The sequence below is a fragment of the Protopterus annectens genome, chromosome 4.part1 (genome assembly GCF_019279795.1).
Source record: "Protopterus annectens isolate FY-2018-M chromosome 4.part1, PAN1.0, whole genome shotgun sequence".
Lineage (NCBI taxonomy): Eukaryota > Metazoa > Chordata > Ceratodontiformes > Protopteridae > Protopterus > Protopterus annectens.
The window spans coordinates 766,406,201-766,421,923 of NC_056734.1; the positions used below are offsets into that span (position 1 = coordinate 766,406,201).

Sequence of the window (15,723 nt, forward strand, 5' to 3'; positions counted from 1 at the left end):
TAAGGCTTTCTACTGCTACCAGCAGGTTAGTTACAGGAAAGATGGGAAATATGCGCAGATGTGGTATTTTAAACCAGAAAGTTGAAAGAGATGGACAAACTGCCCAAATGGTTAATAAACTACAATTTCTGGGCCAAGCACCACTCCTCTTGTGGTAGATACGCTACCTAATGCTTACCACTCCCACTGATAAGCTAGAAGGCTTCCCTCCAACACAGAAAGGCTTGGGAGGCTCAGAAGCTTACAAAGACTCCTGGAATACAGCAAATTTGTACCTGGACTAGACTAGTTACAGGAAAGGCGGGGAACGAGTACAAACGTAGGCTTTTAAGCCAGCAAGTTGAAAGAGATGGAAAGCTGCCGAAATAAACTACAATTTCTGGGTCAAAACTCACTCTTCCTGTGTAGGATAGGCTACCTAGTGCTTACCACTCCCATAGCAACTGTGTGTTCCTGTTTAATGCTGAGATTTTTTTTCCTTTCAAAAAAAGAACAACTGCGTGTTCCTGCCATGTGAAACTCAGTAAACGGCTACACTGCTTACTGCTCTTGCTGTGATCCTGCAACTGAAAGATATGCTATGGGTACCTGCTTTAAACTACTCAGGATTTGTAGTCTGTAAAACCCACAGTATAAATGAAGGAGAGCTTTTTTTCCAAATGGACTACTAATGTGCTCAGGACAAATATCAATTACTTTTTCTGGTATGATTTAACCAGCAAGCTATATAAATCTTGCTACAAAAGTTAAGTTCAGAAAAAAGATAGTAAAATATAATGTTCAGTAATATGACACGTAGTGAGTATGACCTGATCATAGGTACTGCTACAGTCAGATCTCATGAGATGTTCCTTCACTCACAACTGATCCTAAATTTCTTGTCTCACATTTTTTGTCCACAAAACTTTACAGAGGACAGTCTGTAAGTCACTTATTTAAATTAGAGCAGTATTTAAAAATTGCCCCTGACTTCCTTTAATTGTATAAACACGTGCTATGTGGCAGGATTTGCTAAGTGCTATACTGGCAGTAAAAGCCTATAAAACACTCTGCACCCCCCCCCCTTTTTGTAACTGGTAGTACATGGAATAGATAAAACTCCATGCACTACAAAGATTTATGATCACATTTCACCAAATATAACCAGTTATGTGTTCTCGTGACTGGCGTCCATGTCTTGAACACGTAACATGGTTATGATTAGAGATCCAATCATAATGCTCTGCTATACCCACTAGTACTGATGAAGAAAAAAAAAAACAAGCAACATAATGCATTTAAAGGTACTTAAGGAGAAGGGGATGCAGTTTAATAAATTAAGACATACACCTTTTAACAGTGGTGCTTATATGTAGGATTAGGAGTTTGATTCAATAACAAAAATAGTAAAACTCATAAGGGGACTAGAACCTTCACTTGGTAAGAATAACTAAAACCTAGACACCAAAAAACATTAGTCCAGAAACAGAAAAGAGAAAAGCAGTTACGAAAAAGAAAGAAAAAAAAGAATGTTTTTTGATAAACCCACTGCACTGATGTGGAAAGGCAAATCACTAAGAAAGTAAATCTACAGATGTCTATACTTAACTTAGGAAAAAAGATGGAGTTAGTTAACATTGGATCAATGTACTGAAGAGAATGAACCCAGCAGAAACTTATGTATTCTTTTGGAAAGCCCTAAATGCATCTAGATTGGGATGAAGACAAAGAGGAAGGTTATAGACCATTTAGAGATAAGTCAGTGCAATGTATATAAACATAACCAGCAATAGGACAGAACTTGCATAATAAGCTGTAGCGTGCTGTTATAGGTCAGCCTGCATGAGCAAAATCCACAGGAATAAACAATCTGCAATCCTAAATACTACATACAGCCTGCTGATGTAGAGAGCAGGCTGCAAAATCAAAGCTTGTAAAACTGAAATACATGCACACCAAAGCACTGCAGCCTGGGATGGAGGCAAGTGAATGAAAGCAATTCACACACACAGATACTTCAGCTTGGAAGTATTAAAAAATGACAGGGCAACAGGAACCTGTGCTTATATGTTTGAACTGTGATATGGACCTTTGAGAGTTTTGCAGTCGTGTAGTTGAAACCTGGGCAATGGAGAGGCCTGAAGTTATTGACTCAAGTGTGGGACTAGGATGAGGCCTGCAGGTTTGGACTTCTCTTGTGTTAAAAACAGCCTGCTTTTATGAAGTTACTGCCCACCGTTAAAAATTCTGTGACACATCAGAGAACTTACCTACTCACACAGATCAAGTGACAGTCTACAATTAGTAAGACCCCCATTTAAACTTACAACCACTCGAAGTGCAATTTTTAATAACTGCACACACTTGCCAGAACTCACTCACAAAAGACATCAGACTACCATCTGACAAACTGAAAAAGCATTTGTTGAATCACCAGAATATTATACTTTGAAAAATTATGTACATTTCAGAAAACTCTGCATGTATTTAAGAACGTTGCTGAAGTAAATTTGTTCTATATGCTTGATATCTTTCTGGATTAAATAATATATATGCATAATAACCTTCATTGCAGCCTTGTTTCTTGTTTCTGGGTCCATCCAATGCAGTTCTTTCAACGTTTCAATAAACACATTACGAATTTCCTGGATCATGCTTTCAACCTGCAAAAACAAGAGACAGGAGTTAAAAAGAAAGGTAATCATATCACAGAATGATACCTGCAACATTACTTTCATGTAAATATAATCCATTTTATTTTATATTCATTTGCTGGCATGGTATATTAATCAGCATTGACCATGTGCAGGTATTACTCAGATGAAATAATTCACCAAGAAAATAAATGTGTAACTGAGAGGCAGTAAGTTGTACATAAAACAGAAAAGAACAGTGGCAATTAACAAGGCTAGCAAAAATAAGAGTAATGTACATTTTACATTATTATACTTCAGGTTTACATCATGGTGGAAAAATATGGTGTAATGAGAGTCAGGGGAGTGCAGGGGGATTAGGTGGTGTTAGTAATTGAGAGAGAGGAAGGCTAGAGATTGAGGCCCTGAGTTGATGTGGTCTACTGTGTGGCAAGTACAGTTTGATTTGCTGTGGAGGAACTTTTACTAAGTTCAACTCTGAATATGGGGGAAAGGGAACTGTAGTAGCTTTGGGAGTGGACCGAGTAACTCCCAAGTTTAGAAGCAAAGATTAGTTGGTATAGTGTAACCTGGTTTGTGATAGTTGGAGTGAGGTGGCGGTGTTTGAAGAGGCATATGAGTTTGCAGTGTCTTTGTTTGGTATAAAGTCTGGAAGCTAGTGATGAGAATGAATTAGGTTAGAGAATTTTAAAAATGAGAATGACTGATAGCTGGCCTACTCTGTGCAACACTGGGAACCATTTGGCTTTCTTTAGGGAGATTTACGGAGAGACAGTGGTGGTCCTTAGAGGGTGAGTTAATGATAAAGCTTTTTATAGTCTGTAGTGGGGAGGAGGAGGAGGTTTTTTTTTTTTTTTTTAATTACAGGCTGTGGCTATTATAGGTAGCTCATATCTGAGTTGGGCCAAAAGGACTCCTTTGCCAAAACCTGCCTTAGCCATGTTGGAGACATAGAATGAGATTTTTCTGGCTTAGAAGAAAAATCAGTTAACTTTTGCCCTTGATTTCTCAGTATGTATATGGAGTGTTAGTGACTGGACTCATGACAGACTGAGGTGTTTGAAGCAGATGGTTGTTTCTATTGGTGAGCCACAATGGGCAGCGATTTTGAAAAACTTTGGTGATTTTAAGTTTTTGTGTTGTGCCAAATAGCAAGATTATTGTTTTTATGGGATGAAGTCTTAGTTTGTGATTAATGAGCTAGGAATTGGGACAGTTAAGGTAATTTTTGCATTTGTATTTTGGTTTTAGAGTGGTTGTTGCAGGATCTAAATACTGACCAGCAGACAATGGTGCCCCTTAAAAAAGATGTACTTTAATACTAAATAATGCCAAAAGGCACATAGAGAAGGCAAAAAGCCTACAGTACAAAAATTCAAACAAGTGTTAACACACGTTCAATCCTGGCAGGAAACATGCTGGTTCAAGAAATGGAAGAAATGTTCAGCAAAATGGTCAACAACGAATAGATAATACAATTGATACCCAGAATATTGATAACAATTTGTTCGTAAATGACTGACCATGCATTTTCAGATTTGGAATAACATGTGTTAAATAAAGGCCTCGGCTTTGTGCCTAATAGTTGTGTGTCCCGTTTTGAAGTGGTGAAAGATGTAAAGGTATTTTGTCGCAGGTTGAATTTAGAATTCTATTATTCTCATAGACCTTAGTTCAGAGATACACAGGATATATTTATATTTAGGAAATCTGAGTTTCAGCCCCCATACCATGGAGCAGTAAAAATATCTGAGGAACAAGTGTTACAAGATTTACAACTGAATCAGGGTAAGGTGTACAGGCATTTTAAGGATGATATGACCAGGGAAGAAAAACAGTTTTGCAAAATTTGAGTAATAATGATCGTTTGGTTATCACTATGGCAGACAAAGGTGGCGCCATAGTGGTTTGGGGCAAAGAGGCATATGAAACAGAAATTCAACGACATTTGACTGATGTAACATCTTACTGCCAACTTCTTATAGATCCGATAGTGGGATTTAAAATAGAAATTGACCAATTTTTGGAAAGAGCTAGAGAGGTGGGTATTATTATGAAAGAACTACAACAACAATTGACAGTAGATGATCCTTCTCCACAACATTTTTACTTAGTTCCTAAGATCCATAAGTCTATTTCCCCCATACCAGGAAGACCCATCGTAGCTGGTAGAGGGTCCCTGATAGAACCTCCATCAGTGTATCTGGAGTTAAAACTGAAACCATTAACAACTTATGTGTCGGTAGGATTAAGGATACGAACCAGTTTTTACAGCTAATGGATGATCTTTATATTCCTAGCCATGCTTATATGGGCACATTAGATGTACAGGCTTTATACACGAGTATTCCTCATCATGGAGGAATAGCGACCATACAATACTGGTTTCATGTTTCGGATTATTACCCAAATGAAGAACAAGAATTTTTATTAAAACTTTTGGGTTTGGTGTTAGAACATAATTTCTTTAGATATGGGTCGGAATGGTACCTGCAGCTTAAGGGTACAGCCATAGGAGCAACTTTTGCTCCCATATATGCGGACCGGTTTATGGAGCTACAAATGATTTATCAACAGAAGGAATTTACATCAGAATTACTGATGTGGAGAAGGTATTTCGATGACTGCTGGGTAATATGGCAGGGTACTGTGGACAGGTGGTGACAGGCAATTTTCTGAATCAAAATCAATATGGTATTTTCTTTAATGGTAAATTGGAAGGTAAAATAATTAAATTTCTAGATATTATGGTTACCAAGGCTAATGATGGCATGGTACACACTAGCCTATATAGGAAGCCATTTACCAAGAACTCATTGTTGAGGGCAAATAGCAACCATCCACAACACATTATCAATAATACTCCCCAAGCCCAATTCAAAAGACTTAAGCGTATATGCAGTCAATCCGATGATTTTCAGGAACAGGCCGAACAGATGAGGTCTAGATTTTTGGCAAGGGGCTATAGAGCTAGAAAAGCTGATAGAACCCTAAGTATGGTGGACTCCAGTACTACAGAACAATTATTAATGGGGGTCGAAAGGACACAGGTTGAAGGGAACCAAGTCATCAGGTTCAAGATTAAGTTTGGAAGTAATAGCTTCAAAATAAAAGACATAATACAATCACATTGGCACATATTGAAGACCGATAGGTTTCTGGATACATTAATAGACTCACGGTGTTCCTTTGGCTATAGGACAGGGAAGACCATAGGTGAAAGTTTAGCTAATTTTAAGAAGAGTCACAAAAAAGTTAGAGACAACCAAGCCAGTAAAATAATGGGCAACACATATTGTGGACATTGTGTTCATTGTAAGGTTGTCTCTAAAACCAAGTCATTTACGTCTATAAATACACCCAAGGTATATGATATTAGAAACTTGATCACATGCAGTAGCGAATGGGTGGTTTATATGGCGGTGTGCCAATGTGGGGCTTTTTATGTGGGGCAGACCTCTTTATCTTTTCGACAGAGAATTACATTACATACAAGCGATATCAATTGTAAAAGAGTACGGAGCCCTGTACAAACACACTCAAATGCATGTAGGAGCACACTTTATTTTTCTGGGTATCGATCAGGTAGTAGGGGACAATTTAACGTTGATCAGTAAACATAGGATACTAACAGAAGAAAAAAGGAAATGGATTGTGTATTTAGGAGCTTTATTTAAACCAGGTCTAAATGACCATTGGTAAGGTTATAAATGGCATAACGTGCATGTCTGTGAGCTAGTTGAATTAACAATGGATCTAGGCAGTTGTATGCATTATGGTACCTACAGTTTTTAGTGTAGTATGTGGTTTGGTGGTTTGGTGATTTTTGTGTTTAAAAATATCTCAACTGTTTTTGTTAAGGAAAACGGTGTCTCTAAAATAATGCTGATTGAAAGGGGTATAAATATGCCACTGTTCCCTATTTGCAATATACACTGATGATGCCAGGGGGCGAAACCTAGGTTTGTGTATCGTGTACTTTTTATTGTTTCATTGTGAGCCAACATTAAACTTATGGCAGCTAACAGCCTTGTTCCTGAATGGAGTTCTTTTTGATGAACATGTTTTACACTAATTTTGGGTGTTTGTATGCTGGTTGGTGTTGGACGTTGTGGGGCGTGGTGTATATATATATATATATATATATATATATATATATATATATATGGATCTACCTTTTTTGTCGAAACTTCATTACTTCGATAAAGAAAAGTAGATGCTCACTTCAGCGAAAGTGCATTTCAACAAAAGTGCACTTTCGCTGAAGTCTAGTCACCGGATCGGCTGACAAAAAAAAAAAAAAAAAAAACATCTTTTGCAGGTGGGCTAGCACTTCTAAATCCACCACACCTTCCCTACTTAAATATACCAACTCCAAGATTGCACTACAGCGAGGAAAGGGGAATATTCCCTTTCTGTGCTGTATTGTGATCTCCGTATTCGGTTTTTGAAATTTCAGTACTTGAACAAGTGGGTTTTGAAGTACTGCAATTTTGACCAACTGAAGTAGACCCATATTATATATATATATATATATGTATAGATATAGATATATATACACACAACACACATATATACAGCACACAATTTATACACACACGCAACACACGTGTATGTATATATATATATATATATATATATATATAGATAGATATATATATATATATATATTATATATATACAGCACACAGTTTACACACACGTAACACACGTATATATATTTATATATATACTGTATAATATATATATATGCACTGTATAATATATATATATATACTGTATAATAAATATATATATATACATACACACACTATATATATATATATATATATATATATATATATACACACACACACATACACACACTATATATATATATATATATATATATTTTTTTTTATTATGCACACACATATAATATGCAATTCATAATTGGAAAATCTTTCAAGGGAACATAGAACTGGTAAGTATACAGTTATAAAGAAAGCCTGCTGCTAGAATTGTTACATAAATTGTCACAATGTAATGTTACAGTAACATTTAGCTATGCAGTTTGATTTCAGTTTTAACAGCAAAATAAAATAAAATTCAGCAGGAACAAGAACAGTATTCCAGATGGAAAGGAAAACACAGGCACCAGAGAATGTAGATCATTTCAAGCACAGACTAACTCAGACAATGAGTCCTTGCAATCTCTGCTGACATAGTGAAAACACACACTTCCTGCTGAAAATGATATACTGTCTAAGCTTTTACATGCCAGGGGATACACACGAGCAGCTCTTACTACACGTCAATATGAAATTATTTTTTTACTTTTTTATAATTAGGTGATTTAGATTTTCTTTAGTTTTTAGTGCCTCTCTTTCAATATGGAACAGTTCAATGAAACAACGAGTGTCAAATAAATTCTTACACTAACAGTACACGGGGACCTATTAAATGATAGCAGAGCATTTTTCTTTTTCAGGTTCAGGGTTCTGGTTTGGTATTTTTTATTCAGATATACCATACAATGAAATTCCTTGCTGAAATCACAGATTAAGAGAGCAATAAAGGAAAGAATCATAATGCATTTATGCCACATCCTCCAAATGAATGCAGTGTTTCAAAACACATTAAATACAGTTTTTCAAAGCAGTTCTCTTCAGAACTACAGGAACCATAATATCATAACTGGTGTCCTTACATAAAGTCAGAAATCTAAATGACTAAGCTTATTCAAACTCTGATAAGCAAATTGATAAAATCATGGCTTTTAGAAATGATGCAGTACAATCAAAATGGATTTATTCCCGGATGCCAAGTCCAGGATAACATAAGATAACAGAATATAAACAATTTGGTCATATGTTCTAAGAAAGCTTCAAGTTTTATAACCTTTCATATTCAGCAGACATTTGATAATATAACTCAGGATTGCATGCTTGCCTTACTAAACATAATAACCTATCCCTGATATATGAGACAATATCACTTATTTATAATAAATCATATATGTAAGTTAAATGTGCCCCGTTTATGTTACAAAATATTTAAATGATCCAAGAGTACTAATCATGGTTTCCATATTTCTCTGTTTGCCCAGGCAGTAGAATCATTAGTATAATGCTTCAATTAATTAACCCAGGGTGACTTCTTCCACTGACTACAAAAGAAGAAATATTTCTCATCACTGAGGTACTGGCCCTGTTTAAACATAATGATCCTATATTGCAGAGGTTATGGTCTCAGTTACATCAGTGTAGTAAAAAAAAATATGTCTCGGTGCCAGTGCTGCTAAATCCTTCACCTTGACCCTTAAAATAGCCAGGCATTATAACAAGTTTGATACTGATAAATTGCATTTGCAGGACCTGATAATGAGTCTATATTGCTTCAGAATTCATTTAGGATCATCTACCATTACTAATAATTTAAATGTTGGCATTTTCATTAATCATACCTGACATTAATCATATCATTATATACTACAGTGATGACAATCACTGCCTACAACATTTGAACAGAAATTAAATATTAAATCTGATTTGTAAAACTGTCATGTACACACTACAATTAAATATTTGAAAATCTCAAATTTAATGAGCAAAGAATTTATTTTTTACTTAATGGCAAGAATGTTTGATATGGTACCATAGTAGACATTATAAAAGTAATGACTTAATCTTACTTGACCTCTCTTTAAGATCTGATATGTTATAGTTAAAAATGACATGTGGAAAGTGATCCAAATTATCAGACCAACTAAAATCATTACTATATATTAGATCTTCAAAGTTTACATTAAAATGCAATTAAAACAAAACTAATAAGAAAGCAACTTCTTTATTTCTGATTTATTCACTGAAACATTTAGTTTCTTAAGATAACCTCTACATTAACTTTATTTTAAAGCCATATATTTATGTTTGTTCAAATCCTTCAAGGCGGGATACATCATATATCCATTACGGATAAGACTGCATTTCATTCCATAAATATTCTCTCTCTCCCTCGTTCCTCAGTTTCATTTTCATTTTTAACACGGGATTTCAATACTTGGATATTACTTCCAGGCTGCAGTAAACTTTTTATGTTTCCTCTATTGTAAATTCATTAGCCTTCCCACAGCTTCCTTTGCTCTTCATATACTTACTAGACTATTGACCTGCAAGAATTTAAGGAAGCCTAGCCTTATGTTTCCATGGTAGTTTTGTGGCCCTTGTGTTTTCGTAGGTTTATAGGTAAGCACAAGGCTAGCTGCCCTTGCTATCTATTTTAAGCCTAGGCAAATTCCATTTTAGTGCTTAAATTAAACTATCCCATTTGATGTTAGACTGGCCTTACCCATCATATGACCAATAATATGTTACCCCTAGTAACAATAACTAGAATCGTACCATAGATAATTTGAGGGGACTCATGCATGGGGCAAAGTACATTTAGGAGTTGCCTCTGTCCATTAGTAGTACGGGGGGGGTTGGGATAAATTTTCTATTATCCATCCATAGAGTCAAGTTGTACTTGAATATGAACAGGAATGAGCTTTTATTATGTACATGTGGTGTCTGTTTCAGAATATTTGCATCCTCTGTGAGATATACCTGTCCCTCCAAACTATTCCCTTGATGTTGCAGAAGAGGTTTAGATCCCTGGACTGAGCATTTCTAATGCCTTTTGATTTGCTGATGTTTAGCAGGCCCATCAGTATTGGGTCAGAGGTTTCCTTGTATTTCAGACACAGGTCATATCTTAGTGGTCTGTGGAATAGAAAGTATAGAGACAGGGCTTTGAGTCAGTCCATGTAGAACATGTTGTTTAGGCCTTGCATCCTCTTTGGTCAGGTATATCTGTGGGAATTTCAGTTGTTGCATGTTTCTACACAAATACATGCCAAAGGAAACAGTCAATGAGTGGTCTAAAGGGGGACAATGACATCTCTAGATCTGGATGAAATACTCGGTTTATAAGCTGTACAGTATAGAATGACTTTCTTACAACAGTGGACACATGTTGGTGGAATGTTAGTTCATTGTCCACACAAGTTTCTACATCCCGAACAATGTGGTCAACTGTTAGGGGTGTACTGTCCATGTGGTAGTTTTCTGCGGTCAACAACTCTCCAACAGATGCTCTAATGCATTTTTTGTCAGTTACAGTCTATGATTCTGGCACCAATTATATGTTTGGGACAGTTTGGGATTCAGTGACTGTTCCCAGCCTGCACTTATCTGCAAATGTAGTCAGCCAGAGCCCTTCAGCAATGGCTTTTACTTCAAAGAAGTAGATGCCAAACATGAGATGCCCCAGCATTTAACCCTGGGGGTAGACAACTTCCCAAAGGATAGCTTTTAAATGTGAAAAAAAAAAACAACCATTATATACCCTTCTCTGATATCATAGTACACGACACATTTAGCTTTGCACAGCATAGAAATGTCATGGTCCAGGACTCATGCTAGAGTGACCACAACAGAACAGTGGAAGACATTCTAGAATGGAGGAAACAAGGACAAGGAGGGCTGGGAAAAGAAGTTAGTGCAGTCTGTCTAGCTTCTAACAATATTTACTGTCATTTAATTCTGACAAAAGATGGACATTGTACTAGCTCAGAAGCAAAAGATAATAATGAGAGACATGGATATATGGAACAGGCAAATAAACAGAAAAGATGAGAAGGAATGAAATGGAAAGATAGAGGAAGCAACCTCAGAGCAAATTGATAAGCTGAACTGATAGGAAATAAGACTGGTCAGGAAAGTGAATGAAGATGGTGATGAGGGCAGTCAGGCTGATCCTGTTGGGATAAATGAGGATGAAGCATTCTAAGACAAGAGAATAACTTGGGATGAACAGTAAGGAATAGTCAGAATATAAAAGTAGGACCACAGTGGTGGTATGGGGAATGAAGGTTGTGAAGGGAGGAAGAAGGAAGACTGGACTTTAATAAAATAACAAATGGCTGTTAATGATGGAAGCACAAGTCTCGTCAATAAAAAGCCAATATAAAGTAAGACAAGAGAAGCAACATGTTTGAGGACAGGAAATGGAAAAGGGTACAGACGGAGTGAAGAACTATTAAAAAAGGATGGGATAAATATAGAGAAATATATTGGCTGCTTAGGATTTAGGACCAGCAAATGATGGTGGTGCAATAACATTTTCAAAGTTTGTCAAGATTGTGGCAATTCCTAGAGTTGTGGGAAAAGAAAGTAGGCATGAGCCAGATGTTTTCAGACTGCAAACGGACAAAAATGTTTTGGAGAAATGTACGGATAGACTGGTGTAAAAATCTGAGAAGCAAGAGGTTTTGTTTATTTGTTTTTAGAAATATGAAAGTAGAAAGAGGGAATAATAATAATATTAATAAAATATTATTAATATTACCAGGTTAGGTTAAAAAACTGGCTATAGCAAGAAATTAAGCCAATTGTAAAGATGGATAATTTTAAGAGGGGCAACTGGTAAATAAAGCAGGGACATTAATGAAACTAGAAAAATAGGTTAATATAAGTTAAACAAATAAAGAGTGGAAAGGAATTTAGGAATTTTACAGTACAAGGCAGAATCAGGATGAGAAAAGCAGGCACTGGGAGTCATGAAAAGAAAGGCAACTTAAAGTCATAGGACAAATGTAAATGCATGGAAAAGCAGTAAGAAACAAGGCATGTGATGTGCAGGTATACCAGGTGGCCCAGAAATTGTAGTTTATTGGCTATTTGGGCAGTTTTTCCACCTCTTTCAACTTTCTGGTTTAAAAGCCCGCATTTCCTTCCTTTCCTGTAACTAGTCTAGTCCAGATACAGATTTGCTGTATCCAGAACTGTTGGTAAGCTTCTGTGCCCCCCCAAGTCCTTCTGTGTTGGAGGGAAGCCTTCTAGCGTATCATTGAGAGTGGTAAGCACTAGGTAGCTTATCTACCACAAGATGAGTGGTTTCTGGCCCAGAAATTGTAGGTATTGGCTGTTTGGGCAGTTTTTCCATCTCTTTCAACTTTCTGGTTTAAAAGCCCATGTTTGTGCTTGTTCCCTGCCTTTCTTGTATCTAGTCTAGTCCAGACACAGATTTGCTGTATCCTGGACTGTTTGTAAGCTTCTAAGTGGTGCCAAAGTCTGCTCTTCAATTTTTCCCTTCTCTCCTCTCCTGCACTTTTACTAGCTTATTAGTTTAGCACTTTACCAGACTTCTTGTAGCAATTATTGTAGCACACAAAAGTGCTACCAGCACTAAACGTTCTACAAGGAAACAGCTCCAGTATTTATTAATGCCCACCCCTCCAGGCATGTCTAAAGGTCAGTTCTCTGTGCTTTCTACTATTAACCTGGTGAACTTGGGCATCCTGAGAATGTAGCAACTGCCTCATGTACACTGACAACCTTCTCCTCTTACCTCCCAGCACTCAGACTTGTAAGAGATGCACTTATATATCCAAACTGGAAGCCAGGTACTCTCCAGCCAAGACTGGAATAGCTGGTCAAGAGAAGGTCAACACTTGCAACACACCACATGGAACACAGAGCCCTCCAGAACACACCCCAGCACTGCCGTCACATAAAAACACAAACCACACACCCACCTTCGCGGAGGCTCTCAATAAAAATCTACACAAACAGCAGAGACCTCCAAGGCAGAAACACACCTGCCCACCACAACACAACACTAATGACGAGACACAGAACTCACCTAAATAGTGTGCCACTCAACCAAAGCCCCTAAGGCAAAACAGCATGCCCAACACACTAGTCATAGGTGACTCAATAGTGAGGCGCACTGATGTCCCACTCACTAGGTTGAATAAGGAGAAAGTAACAGTCAGCTGCCTGTCAGGTGCCAGGATCTGCCATATAACGCATGCACTCAGGTCCCTCAACAACAGGTATAATTATGACTCTGTCATTGTACATGTGGGTGTGAATGACCTGAGACAAACCTCCCTGGACTACATGAAAAAAGACATGGAGGAACTCTTGGATTATGTAACCCAGGCGGGTATGACTCTAGCCCTGAGCAGCATCCTACCATCACCCAGAATGATACCACAGTACAAGCAGAAAATGACTGATTTCAACAATTGGCTAAGTTTTTGGTGTCATTCTAAGGGGATCCAGTATCCGTCAGGTTGGGATGACATGACTGACAGACCTTGATGCTTTGCCAGAGATGGCCTGCATCTGTCACCCCTGGGCTTCCGGATACTGGCCAAGGCTCTTGCCAACCCCTACAGTGCCTTTTTCAGGTAGTGTTCCAAAGACCAAATTACCACTGTAACAGCTACAAACAAATGCAATCTGAGAGTCATGCTGCTCAATGCTAGAAGTCTAAATCTCAAAATGCATTTGCTCAAATTACTCCTTAAAATGGGGAACATTGACATTTGTGCTGTAACAGAAACCTGGTTCAAGGCAGCGGAAAGCACCACTGCACTACCAGGCTATAACTCATTCCACACCTTTCTGCCCCAGAACTTGGACATAAGCTCCAAAGGCGGTGGTGTTTCCATATTCATAACGTATGTGCACACCTCCAGAATGGTAGCCCAACATAACACATCTGAGATACTTCAGGTGCAGCTAACACTGGGTAAGACAGCGATTCAGGTTGTAGCCTGCTATAGGTCCCCAACCATGTCCCACGATTCACACTCCACATTCCTAAGCACCCTGGAGAATATGAGGGTCCAAATTAACACTCTCATACTGGGCGACTTCAACTACCCCTCCATTAACTGGGAAAACTACTCATGTACCAATACACTTGCCCAATGCTTTCTGGAATTCATTAATTTCAATGCTCTGGACCAGCTCTTTCTTACCCCCACTAGAGGTAGCAACATCCTTGACCTGGGTCATTACTAATATGGGCGACTGTTGCTATACACCAATAGTCAACTCCTTCCTGGTTAGATCCGACCGCAAACTAATCACCATGGAAATCCACATCCCTCCCACCCCCTCCACAAAGGTAACCATCATGAAAAACTTCTCCAAAGCTAACTTTGGGCTCCTAAAAACAGATGTGGCTAACTTCATGGCACCCATGCAAATGGAGAATAGTTGCATGACCACCAAATCATACACAAATGCACTGTACGAACACATACACAAATGCATGGATTTCATCATATCCAATAGAATTAAGATGCTCTCCTCCAAAAAAAAGGGGAAGCCAATCTGGTGGTCTCCTGCCATGAACAAACTCTACAACAGAAGGAGGAAACTGATACAGAATAAGGCGAAGTCCCAAGACTGGAAAAACTCCCTTATCAGCCTCAACAAAAGGTTGAGATCCCTCATCAAATCCCCTAAAGCTAGCTGTGAAAACAGAGTTGCATCTGATAGCAAAGACAACCATAAGGCCTCCTATACTTGTGTAAAAAATCTCCATGGCAATACCCAGATTTGCTCTGAGCTACTGCACAATGGTACCTCATATACCGATCCAACAGATATTGCCAATATACTGGCCGACAGATTCAGTGCTAACTTTACCCCCCCCCCCCGAAAGGATCAATCACAATACCAATAGACTGCCAGGCACCCAGTATTAATGCTGCACAGGTTAAAACTGCACTCTCCAAGGCCAAGAATAAGACTTCTATGGGACCTGACAATATCCCTGGCTGTGGTCTACATAAATTACAGAGTGAACTGGCACCTCAGCTGTGTGCCCTGTTCAATCACAGCCTCACCTCGGGCTTTGTCCCTACCGAATGGTGCAATGCTACAGTCATCCCTAGCGACTAGAGACCCCAGGAATTATCGCCCAATTAGCCTGACGAGTCTGAAATGCCAAGCTATGGAACGCATCATCATGGACCTAATAAACAAGGATATAGGGAATCTCTAAACTCTGGATCCTACACACTTTGGTTTTGTGAAGAGTAGATCATGCCTGCTCAACTTGGTTGACTCACCAGAGCTGTGGATGAAGGCAAGGTGGTTCATACAGCCTACCTTGATCTGCCCAAGGTCTTTGATACCATTCCCCACTCAGAAATCATACAAAAACTCACTAAGCTAGGCATCAACCACTATATCACTAGGCGGGTTGCAAACTGGCTCGCAAATAGAACCCACAGTGTGAAAGTAGCAGTCATGAGTGGAGTCAC

At 38.2% G+C, this 15,723-nt stretch overlaps 1 protein-coding gene across 1 annotated transcript in view; it reads right to left on the reverse strand.

Annotated features, from left to right (window-relative positions):
• The window catches only part of MME (membrane metalloendopeptidase), a 1,194,620-nt gene that overhangs the window by 312,776 nt on the left and 866,121 nt on the right, over positions 1 to 15,723 (reverse strand). Inside the window, exon 13 of the mRNA XM_044070514.1 lies at positions 2,544 to 2,642. Within this exon, the coding sequence (XP_043926449.1) occupies positions 2,544 to 2,642 (99 nt within the window). The remainder of the gene's footprint in view (positions 1 to 2,543; positions 2,643 to 15,723) is intronic.